This window comes from Nuphar pumila, chromosome 2 (assembly GCF_984573655.1).
Source record: "Nuphar pumila chromosome 2, dmNupPumi1.hap1.1, whole genome shotgun sequence".
Taxonomy (NCBI): domain Eukaryota; kingdom Viridiplantae; phylum Streptophyta; class Magnoliopsida; order Nymphaeales; family Nymphaeaceae; genus Nuphar; species Nuphar pumila.
Genome location: NC_143250.1, coordinates 32,559,369 through 32,571,749, shown reverse-complemented (window position 1 = coordinate 32,571,749; position 12,381 = coordinate 32,559,369). Strand labels below are relative to the sequence as shown.

The 12,381-nt window shown below is 37.9% G+C and overlaps 1 protein-coding gene across 1 annotated transcript; it reads left to right on the top strand.

The window, feature by feature from the left end:
- The first annotated feature begins 6,820 nt into the window (after positions 1-6,820).
- Positions 6,821-11,313, top strand: LOC149845188 (Major facilitator superfamily protein). The gene is made up of 2 exons (XM_089997502.1): positions 6,821-7,221; positions 9,958-11,313. The coding sequence occupies exons 1-2, from the start codon at positions 6,951-6,953 to the stop codon at positions 10,992-10,994; spliced, it is 1,308 nt and encodes a 435-aa protein (XP_089853628.1). The 5' UTR covers positions 6,821-6,950; the 3' UTR covers positions 10,995-11,313.
- The last annotated feature ends 1,068 nt before the right edge of the window (positions 11,314-12,381 follow it).

Sequence of the window (12,381 nt, the reverse complement as noted above, 5' to 3'; positions counted from 1 at the left end):
GTCCTGCCCAAAAAACCATGCATGCCTCAAAGCCACGCCTCGAGGCATGAAACATCACGTCGTATGTGAGGTGTACGCTAAGCCTTGAGACCTAAGTAACTATGACATTGCTTGCAGGTTCTTTTTTTGAGCATTTTTATCGTATAGTTGATATAAAATTTATTTTTAAAAAATTCATATCAATCTTCTAACTAGTCTTTTAGTTTTGAAATACTCTCATTCAATGATCAATCTCTTGAAAAACTAAAAAAAAAAAAAATCATGCACAAACTACCTATTGCAGTAGGGATGGCAGTGGACTTGGGGAAAGCGGGCCCGCCCCGCTTGGACTGGGGATTAAGGGGATGGAAGCGGGGACAAAGGTTAAAATCCATCCCCGTTTGGGGATGGACTTACACTTTTCCCCCCCCCCGTCCTCGGTCCTTTTAAAGGATGGCAATAGACTACAGGGAAACGGGGCCCCGCCTCATCCCCGTTTGAATCGGGGATGGAGGTTCTAATCTTGAGACGGGGCGGGGGTGGAGACCCTGTCCCCCGCCCCCGCCCCAATCCATTGCCATCCCTATATGGCCGCACCCATTTTTTATCGATATAAGAGACCTAGTTGTGCTGGCTAAACCTGTCATATTTACCATCACTGTCCGGATTGTATAAACTCATGACACACCCTTTGCCTTTAGGGAGTCACCTGATTTTTACTTAGCTAAAGTGTTGGACATTACGGTTTTGGGTTCAACTCCTAGTGTGATTCAGTTTGACACTATAGAGAGGGTTAGTGGGCTCTTAATGAGAGTTAGTGGGGGTGAAGGTTACGTGGACGTGGAGAGATCACATTCAATAACTACCCCTATCTTCTATTATAAAAGGAAAGGTTAGGCTGTATGATGAGAACAACCATAAACTTAGCCTATTACACATATCCTCATAATTCTCATTTTGGGTTCAGGGTTCTACTCACTATCGACTTGAAGGCCTGGGCTCATCATGGGCATCGATAGGCTGAAAAGAATGTCGAGCACCTGCACGTCGCATCATGGTGTCTACCATGTACGGATTTGCATTTCGGTTTTGATTTTACGAATATGCCAATACAAGGGCTTATTTGTTGCCTTCATTAATGCAAAGGGCTTCACACTCATGAGAATGGAACCCTGACAACCCGTTTAGTGGCCAAGGCCCCTCCACCACGCCAAATCCCTTGGGGTTCATCGCAACACCCATTTTACGTGTAACAACTTAATGTATAGACAATCCTAGACCACTGTTTGGCATTTTCAAAATATCACAAATATGTAGTTTTGTTTGTTTCTTAAACTCAACTCCAATTATATCCCTCTAAAAAAACTCCAATTATATCCCTACTCATGGTTCCCGAGTGAAATGTACAGTGGGGATTGAATTATATTTAATAGGGTAATTTACGTATAGGCATTTAAACATACAAATTCTCATTTACCTGCCTCAGTTTTTAAATATTTAAGATAAACACTTACCTTTTCAAGAAATTGTTCATGTGACCACTTGGCTTACTTTTTTTTTCCCTGTAAAAACTTACTTGTGTGACTGTTTACTCTGAACTCCAGCTACAAAATTGTCAAATAAAGATTTACAAAAAGAAAAGGTTAAAAGTGCCATATTAGAGATGAAACAGTACTTAGGTGATAGAAAAAGTGAATCATATGGGCATTTTTTTTAAACGGTAGACATTTAAAATAAATCTTTAAAAACTGCAGCGGCTAAATGTAAATTTGTCATACCTTAGGCGCGTGCGCGCGCACACACACACACATATATATATATATATATATATATATATATATATATATATATATATATATATTACCCTATTCAGCATACAAGCAATTTCTCTAGTGGTAAAAAGAAAAAAAATCCTTAAAAAAATCTAGTGATTAAATTATAGGTTTACATCCACGTGAAGTAGTTAGAAAATTTTGATACATCGAGTGGTCACGGGAACAAACTTATCTTTTTATCATATGTATGGGACACACTTTAGTTATTAATATTAATGTACACCGATTACCATTTTTAGATAGTGATATTTTCTTTTTTTATTATTTTTTTGGGAAAATTCTATTTAGGTCCAACCTTTTTCCTATAATTTCAAAAATAGGACACACTTTTCTGAAATTTTAGATATAGCCAAACTTTTCTTGAAAATAGTTAAATAGGGACCTCAGGTCAACATCCATCATCTTACAAAATTTTCTTCTTTTTTGTTTCTTGTATTCTCTCTTAAAAATTGAAAAATATTCATTCATCCTTGAAGAAAAATAAAAAAAACCAACGGTTTGAAATTGTAATGACGAAGGTTCTTATTATAATTTGACTTGTGATTTTAACCTGAATTAGAGGACGATAATAAAAAGCAGTCCCTTGTTTGGCAGTTTCCAAGAAAACAGAAGCCATATTTGGATTTCAAAAAAGTTGGGTCCATATTTGAAATTGAAGACAAAAGATTAAACCTTAATTGAAATTGTTTGTTTTTTAATGATAAAAAGGAGAAGAAACCATTGTTATTGTTCAGATCATCCATTACGTGCCAAGGATTGTCAAACAGGTGTTTGTTGACCACGGCCATGTTTTAGTCTATGCTTATAAAACTCTACAAGTACTCCTATCGAACTTACCAGAGATAGTTTTTTGTTGGCTTCCACCTTGTGAAAAGGTACACTGTGGGTATAAAACTTGTAATGATTTTGTTATTAAGTTTGCACGCATTTTTGTTTGTTTTTTTGTTACTGCACTAAATTTACTATATAACATCTACCAAGTTCGTAAAAAAAAATTTAATTGACTCACAATGAAGATAGAAAAAAATATAACTTGTGGAAGACCCTTTTACCTTACCTCATATTTTTTTGTTTGATATAAAAAATGATGTTTATATTGTTTTATTATCGATAAATAAAAACTAACTAGTAAACTTTGTTTGTTCACATCAAATAGTTGCAAGTAAAGGGCAGCAAGGTCGGGCAACTGATTGCTTGAAAAGCAACAACTTATTGTATCATTTTCTTGATGCTGACAAGGTATGTTTTTATACAACTTTACATACTTACAAATAAATTTTTACATAATCTAGATTTATGTTGCAACTCTTAATTACTTTCAACTGGGGCAACAAGCATTAAGTTTTTTGAAAAATGAACGCGAAAGAAAATGACTTGAGGTTGTACAATTTCACGTTAAACACATATTTAACAAATAAAAACCTTAAACAAATAGTATGATAACATAACTTACTCAATAATATATTTTTTGTATATATTTGTTATCTTTTTTTGTGCATATGTGTTGCAGGTTCATTTTTTTTAATGCAATTTGGGTTTGACTGTTATAAAGATTTGATGGTATAGAGGATGAAGGGTATTCCTTAATAAGAAAATGAGTAATTACTTTGCATTTGTTTGCTAACTCGTTTCGTACATGTACATATTTTTTATTTGGTATTTTCTTGTTTTATAGGTATGACTGTGGTATATTTGTCATGCAATATATGCAGTACTTGAGCAGAAATAGAAGATTGAACTTCACACAAGTATATGTTTATATGTCAGTTGTTCACTAGTTTGAGATGCCCACTGTAGTTAGTTATTTACCAATAAAGGATTGTTTTCAGCAATATGTCACAGATATAAGAAATCGTATGATCAATTTCTACAAGCACATGAAGGAAAGAGCTTCTAAGAGTGCAAAAGACAATGAAAATACAAAGATATAGGTTAAAGAAGTGCCGAAAGAGTCTGTTCAACTAACTGAGTTGTGGACAATTATGCACCTTTGTAATAGATCAAGTTAAACCTACAATTAATTGGATGGATCAAGTTAAACTTTGTAATTGGATGGATCAAGTTAAACTTTGTAATTGAATGAATCAAGTTAAACTTTGACTATAACTTTGTAATGAAGCCCATGAATTAAATGTAACTTTGTAATTGCTAAACTTCGAGTTATTTGATTTCATGCAAACCAAGTATCTTTAGTTCTATGTTAATCATATTGACTTGTCTATACATGAATAAATTGTTTTGCAAAATTGTTTGATTTTTGTCAATCAGTAAAATTTTTGCAAATATACTTTACGTGATTTCAAAACATATATGCGAACAAGTATGTTATAAACAAATGAGTTGAAAATAGTTGCCATAATTAGTAGTCGGAAGGAAAGCAAATTGGGGAGAAAAGACAAAAAAGTCCTAAATTATACGAAAATAAGCAGGTTGGGGACCACAACAAGTTTATATATGATTTGAAAAATTCACAAAAAATAAAAATATTGCATATTTGTCATATTTTCACAAATATTTAAGTAAGATATTTACGATATTTGTAGTTCCGCAAATAACTTCATGCGAGAGCGTACAATATATGTGAAAATGCCAACTATTTTCTAAATTAGTGGTAAGTGTTTCACACATAAATTTATGTGATTTCAGGCATTTTGTGAAATAATGTGTTATTTGCAAAAACCACTCAAAAATAACTTCATGTGAGAGGTTTTTCGCAAATATTTTTATGTGATTTTTTTTATTATTATTATATGCGAAAGAGTATGATATTTGTGAATTGGTGATTTCAGTTTCACTGAGATTTTGCAAATAAATTTATGCGAGTTCGTGAAGTCTAAATTCACATAAAAAAACCTACGATTATGAATTCAAGTGGATGTTGGAGATAGCCGACTAGCGATACAATTTTATCTCAAAAAGCCTAAATTCTAAGTTGCGAAAGGTAAAAGTGTCCTAACGATGTCGGATATTTGTGATTTTGGACAACGAGAGAATATCAAAATTTGTAGGTTTTTAAGAAATCATGTAAAATTAGTCGTACAGTACATCCATGTTTTGTTAAACAAGCCCAACTTTGTGCAGAGACGTTTGGTGATAGACTTACCTTACTCCCCTCTCTTTCTTTCTCTGTCTATCTCTAGGTTTAGTTGGCTTTATAAAAAAAGCATCTACTAAAATGGATGAAATCTCAAAGAGAGTTACGGAGGACACGTAAAACCAAATTGCCCCAATTATGTAGACCCAAGGGGTTTGGCATAGTGAGATGGGGCCTAGACTGTTAGACGGGCAGTCTAGGTTCAAATCCCATGGGCATCACCCCCTTGCATAAGCTGAAGCTTGGCGACTCCCTGGGGTCGAGAGGTCAGCTGTCAGTGCGGCTAGGTCTCTACGCCTGGGGCAGTTTCTCGGAGTAAAAAATCAAAAAAAAAAAAAGTAGGGATGTAACCGATGGGGGCTCCACTTGTCTGGTAGGAGAAAATCGTCCCCTTATGTTGGGGACGTTGCAGATTCAAAACCCAATGGTATAATTGTATAATTGGTAGGGTTTGCCTAACCCCAGCTTGGCTTGAAAAAAAAGAAGGAATGTAAGCGGTTTCGGATTAGCCAATATCAAATCTGACTAGTGAGATATTGGCTAATTGGACTCACATTCGGATTCAGATTTGGATGGAAAAAAGTTAATACTGAATCCAAAAAATACATGTAATCAGATTTGGGTATCCAATCCGATCTAATGGATGAAAATATCTAAAATAGTAAGAACTGGCTTCTGGGTCATGTTTTTTTATGAGATTTTAGGACCCGAAAAAGTGAAACAAACGATAGGCTGTCAAATTTTGAAGCATTATAAAAATCTACCTGTGTGTCGTAGACTATTCAAGAGCCAATTCCCACTGACTAAAACATGTAGATCACATCGGTAGGGTGAGTTTAAAAAAGAATGATTAAAAAAAAAAGGTATTTATCGTGTTGCCGTTACCCTATAAAGTGCTTAAATATAACACTCAAAATGAAAGAGTTAGGGCACGTTCGACTGCTCTTTTAAAAAAAAAAGTGATTCAGACTCACTTTCTAATTTGCTTGAGATTCAGAATTATATGAGGTCTCGATTTTGAATCTCAAGCAAATTATAAAGTGACTCTCATTTGTAAAGGCGAGCAAATTATAAAGTGACTCTCATTTGTAAAGGCAAATGAGATTCAGTTTTTCACAGTTTAAAATTTTATGTTGGGCTGCTTATACAAATCATATTCACTTTCTCATTTAAATGAAAAAACAAATCAGAATGATCCAACCGAACCTGAATGTTAGTCCATTGTTACTTCTTTCTAGATAGGGAAGCTGGCTTCAGAAGCGAAAAACTCCGCACTTCGCTGAAGGGAGAGGAATCTTTGAGAAACTCGCTTTCAAAATATAAAAAAAACTTCGATTCTTTTTAGTGAAAAGCTAGCTTCTTGGGTTTTGAAATTGATTCTCTTTCACTTATTTTAACGTTTCTCTCTCCCTTCTCCATCACTTTTTATGTTTTTATATTACAAAATTAAAATATTTTTGTAACATATTTTCGTTCTAGTTTTATATCCCTACTTAATATTGCTTTTTATGTGTTTTTATTTTTTAATTTTTTACTAATCTGGCATAAAATAATCGCTTTACAACCGCTTCCCGCTTCCTGCTACTTTTTAGCTCTCTTCTCCGCTTCACACCACTTCTAAGTATCTATTTGGTTTCCCCGATAACTATGGATCAGACCCCCAACCTGCCATGCCAAAAGCATTCACAAAAAACAAAAGGCAAACAAGTCATCAACCAAAAACAATAAAAACCCATTGGCCACAGAACCATCCCCCGCCCCACTTCTGGGTAGTCAGAAAGAACTCCCCGCTCTTCCAGATCCATCCAGATCTACGAGCCACGCGTCGCCGAAAGCCACCGTCCGCGCGTCACTCTGGCTCTCTTTACTATTAAAAACAAAAAAGGAAAAGGGAAACGCAAAGGCAAAGGCAAAGGCAAAGGGAAGAGCAGCAGCAGCAGCTTCCTTGGGCCGAGTCCCACACCTTCTTCCCCTCTCTGCCTCCTCCCTTTCTTTCTTTCTTTTGCTCTTGGAACAGATCCAACGAGAAAGGAAAATAGACAATGGTGTCGTCGTCGGGGTCGGGAGAGGATCAGGCGGTGGTGAGGAAGAGGACGCTGCTGGCGTTTGGGTTTTGGGTGCAAGGGTTCCGATGCTTCCCATGGATGGCCGTCAATTACTTCCTGATGGACGGCCTCCGCGTCGACCCCACAACGCTTCAGATCCTGCAGAACACCGCCAACCTGCCGATGGTGGGGAAGCCTCTCTACGGCCTCCTCTCCGACGCCGTCTACATTCGCGGCCAGCACCGCCTCCCCTACATCGCCTTCGGAGGTATTTCGGTTTTCGCTCCTCTTCCCGTTTTTTCTTGCAATTTTCCGTCTCTCCCTTTCTTTCCTTCCTACCGTGGGAAGCCGACCCAAGCAAAAAAAAAAAAAAAGAAGAGGAAAATTCCATTTATGAACCAACGTTTTGTCCTTAATTCCAAAAATTGGCTTCATGTTTCTGAATTTTCTGATACGGCCTTATTTTTTCCTAGTAACTACCAAAAACAGGGTCTTGCATTTATTTAAATTATAAGTCAAATTTCAATAATAACCTTTATGATCAAACGTCCAAAATATTTGCCTTTCTCTTCTGAGGTTTCAATTAGAAAAAAAAAATCACCTTTTTATTTTTTTACCGAGATGATGGGTGTTAGCCTGACAGTTTCCAGGAAAATTGTGCCCTATATTGGGAATTTCAGAAAAGAAAGGCCATTTTTGAGAATAGCAGTAAAAAAGCTGCCTCCTAGATAAAATTTTCTCAAAAAAAAGAAAAGAAAAGAAAAGAAAGAAAAGCAGTGATATGCATGCCTTGGTGACTGGGTGTGGTACCTATGTCAAGACCCCATGGCATCACGTTGCCAGTTTTTTCAAAAGCACTATTTCTTCCCAAAATTTGATTGATGACTTTGAGATGCCGGCAATAAACACCTTCACTACTTGATCTTTCCCTGCGTGCCAGAAGTTGTCATTTTCAAGTTTCAAGAGAACGAGCAGTGGTATATCGCATTAGAACCTGAAGCTCAAGGCACAATGGCGTCATGCTGCCAGCTTTTTGAGTCATTGTCGTTTTTTTGACCAAAAATTTGAACGATATTTTTGTTTTGCGTCCATGCAGTGGTCATTTTCAAACAAGAGGCAATGAAAATGGAAATGAAAAAGTAGGTAATGCAGTATTGTTTTTTTTACCACAACAACCTTGAATCTTTCGATCAATTCCATTTCGGGCCTTTGTCTTTGTTGAGTGGACCCCTATATGCCGTTCATCCATGCGATGAACGGCATCCAGCCACCTTTTTTTTTTCTTGCCGACTCTCGGACTGCTAATTAGAATGCTTTAGATGGCGTTCGTATAAAGCATCAACGGCTCTGAAAAAAAGATTGGGGGACCAAATGAATGAACGGCATCCAAGGGACCGACCGTTCTTTGTGGGGTTCCAGTGATGATCCTGGGGCATTTTTTTCATTATAAATATTTTCCATGGTTAATTGAGAAACCGCCCTAGGATCAGAGACCTAGCCGTGCTGGCTCTACCTGCCGTGCTTACTATGAGTATTATGAGGACCACTTGCTGGCAACAAAGCCAGGTTGGGACCGCCAAGATTTTCTTTTTTGAAAGATCAGACCTTATCAGTTATACAACATCTCAACAGGGATTTAAACTTGCAACGTCTCAACACACTACCAGTTAACGGAAAACTACTTAAATACAACCTAATATTTTCCCTGTTATAATAACTTTCAATGTTGGTTTTTCTTTGATAGGTTATAGCCTAGTGAACATATCCTAAATTAAACAGAAAAAAACCAAATATGCCAATTTTTAAAAATTTGTACTGTGATGCTGTCATTTGGCTTTATAATAGAGAAATTTGGCTTATAATATAGAGAAAGCTTGAGTTCTCTTACTAGCTTTTGCGATAGTAAGTTTGTAATATGATTCTTCTTCTCGTACTAGTTGGGGCCTGCTTGACACCAACTTGCCTACAGAAGAGAAAAGCTATCATTACAAATTATTTGCAAAATTTTGTGGTATTAATCTGCGTTATTATCGTGATATTTTAAAGAATAACATAGTATTTTGTCATCCATGTTAAACATCTAAAATATCACAAGTTTTGTTAAAATATTACAATAAAGCGGCAGTATTTTCTCTTTACATATTTTTCATTTTTATTTTTTTAAACTTGTTTGATTTCGTTGTGATTTTCCCGATAAAAAAGTGAGCAGGGTGATTTTTTGAAAATCTCACAAGAAATTGACTGCTCAATGCTTGCACTTTAAAATTTTGTCGCCATGCTTACTAGTGCAGTGAAGGGGTTCCGGGTCCCCAACATTTCTTTTTAGAACCATGTTCAGCCACTCCCCTCACTTGTAAGGCATCTATGTTCTGCAAAAAAAGAAAAAAAAGAAAAAGAAAAAACCATAGCATATTTCGTTTGAACTAAAAGTTTGTTCCATGGAATTGACAATTGTGATTTGAAAATTTTTGTGAAGTGTGAAAGTTTGAAACACATTATATGGTGTTGATGAGTAAGTGATCTGAAATTCTGAATCCACGTAGAAAATACAGAGAAAACATTCTTTGGTTTGTTGTAGTTATGCCTTTTCCTCATCTTTTTGTGGAAACTGGGTTCTGCTGAGTCTTATTCTTGATCCCGTGGACTAGTTTCAGTTGCATGAGCCAAACATGAGCATGAAATTGAGAGAAAAACTGGGTTCTTGGTTCCATGGGAATGGCCTTCCAGTTCCACAAACCAAACTTGCCATAGATACTCTTTAAGTTTTGCCCTGAAACAGAACAGCGATGACAGAGCAGAGTATAAAGAGTACTCCCCTTTCTCTAATAATCATGCAACTTCCTTCTGATTTCCCAGTTTTCTTTCTGCTGTTGAATGGAAAAATGAAATTTATTGTTTGTTGTTATTGTTGTTTTCTCTCTGCAAGCCTCGAAAAAAAATCTTACTTGAGCCACTAAATCCTTGATTTTAATCTTAGCATTTGTCTTGTGATCATGTTTTGCAGGTCTATTGCAAGCAATATCGTGGCTATCCATTGCTCAATCTGGTTCCTCTTCCATTGTCATCATCTCTCTGCTCCTCCTTCTCAGCAACCTCGGCGCCTCCTTTGCTGAGGTTGCCAATGATGCCATTGTTGCTGAATCCGGGAAACAGGTTTCACCCGAAGGCAGGTCTCATCCTGGGGAGCTCCAGTCTTTCGTCTGTATGGCTGCTGCTGTTGGTGGCATCCTGGGCAACCTTCTGGGTGGTATGGCTCTCAGCCAGCTCTCACCAGAAACCATGTTCCTCGTCTTTGGCCTCCTTGTTGCCTTCCAGTTCATAGCCACGCTCACCGTCCATGAGAATTCCCTCAACCTCCCTCATAATCCGAAGTCTGGTATGCGCAGTCTGCTCTCTGGTCTCATATCAGCTCTGAGAAAACCAGAGATAGCTTACTCTATTGCTTGGCTGTTCATGTCGCTGGCCATCGTCCCTCTCCTCACTGGCACCATGTTCTTCTACCAGACTCAATACCTCGACCTGGATGCATCGGTGATTGGTATCTCCAAGGTCGTCGGTCAGGTTGCCCTCCTGGTGTGGAGCTTCGTCTTCGACAGCCGGCTAAAGGCAGTTTCCATCAGAAAGTTGGTTACATATGTGCAGTTTGTGATGGCTGTTTGCACGTTGTCAGATGTACTGTTCGTTAAGAGATTCTACTGGCGAGTCGGATTGCCCGATTCCGTCTACGTTGCAATGTTCTCCGGTATCTTAGAGGTCCTTTTCCAGCTCAAGCTACTTCCAGTGAGTGTTCTGCTTGCGCAGCTCTGTCCTCCTGGTTGTGAGGGCTCTCTTATGGCGTTTGTGATGTCTGCAGTAGCTCTCGCAATGATAATAAGTGGATATCTTGGGGTTACCCTTGCCTCTTGGGTTGGGATAGGTGCACAAGAATTTGGGGGTCTGCCCCTTGGGATCCTTGTTCAGGCTGCTTGTACCTTGGCACCTGTTTATTGGTCATCATGGATAGCAGAGCCTGGAGTTAAGACTGGTAAAAAGGAAAACTAAGCCATTGATACAAATAGTGTTGATTTGGTTGTCTTCATAGCAGCTAATTTTTAGCAGACTGGATGGTTAACTTGAAGTGAGGGATGCAGGGTTATTAACCTCACACAGAAAACATTATTCCCGACTCACTTGTTACCAGTGGCCCTAGAATTTACTGGATCAGGTTATAGCATATTCAGAAAACATGTAACGAGGAAGAAAACTAAGATACGTACTTCATTGAATGTAATGACTCTGGGGACTTCACTTTCCTTGGATGGCAAGAGCAGCCCCTACTTTTTAATTTTGAAATCAGAGAAAAAAACTAAAACTTCATGACCATAAAGGATTGTAGAGCTTTGTTGCCAATGAATCCAGAAATCCACGGTATCATTTATTTTAAACTATAAGCCTCCCTATTACTGTGTTTATTGCTTCCATCTCTCTCTCTCTCTCTCTCTCTGATAGAGACCACCTGAGCAGGATGTGTCAGCTGACACAGATTCGCGAGTACACCTAGGAATCTGAATTGGCCGCTAGCAAAACCATACTGCCACGCTGCCCGCCGGGAAAGGGTTCCTATTGAGTTTGGCTTGCACATTGGATGTGCCTTCTGGGCTTCAAACTCATGATGTCCCTTCAACTTAGAATAATTTAACTGCCCTTGGTTTTGATAAGGCTGTAAGAGCAATGGTTCTTATTCTAGAGAATTTTCAATGAACTGAATGTTGCTTGGCTGAGGCCCTTGAGAACAAGAAAAACTCTTGCATATTGCAATGCTTTGTGATTCTTGGATCCCGTGATTGTAACAATAACAGTACTTACCTTCTCATACTTTCTCATGGTTAGTGAAATATCAAAAAGTACAAGTGAATGTGATTGCTAGTTGTGACTGTTTTTTGCTTATTGTTGCCTTGAATATGATAGAACTCCAAATCAAAACCGGGCTAACAAGCTTAGTCGGCTAGTCTAGTAGGGTTCATGGGCTAAGGTAGCTAGCTTAGGTGGGTGCCAAGCGACTTGAGCTGGGATTAAGAGGTGTATAAGGGGTAAAATGGTCATTATATGGGCAAAGGTGACATAAGTGGTTAGACTATGGGTCTATAAATACCCAAGCCCATTCTCTTGTATTCATTCTTTGTTTTGTGCTTTGAATTAGTCTCTTAATGAGATTTGGGTGTCTAGGCCTCATTGGCTAGAGAAGTTGGCTCCAACCACTTGTGAGTCACCTAGTGGAAAGGAGTAAGGGAAAGAGAGGGCTACCTCTCATCTCTCCTTCATCTTCCTTGTCATTTCCACTATTGTTGGAGCTTTAAGGAGGTTCCTAACCTAACAAATTGGTATCACAGCCTTAGATCCCCTAACGCTGTGGTTCACATCAATTCCACCGAGAGAGTTCAAACCAGCA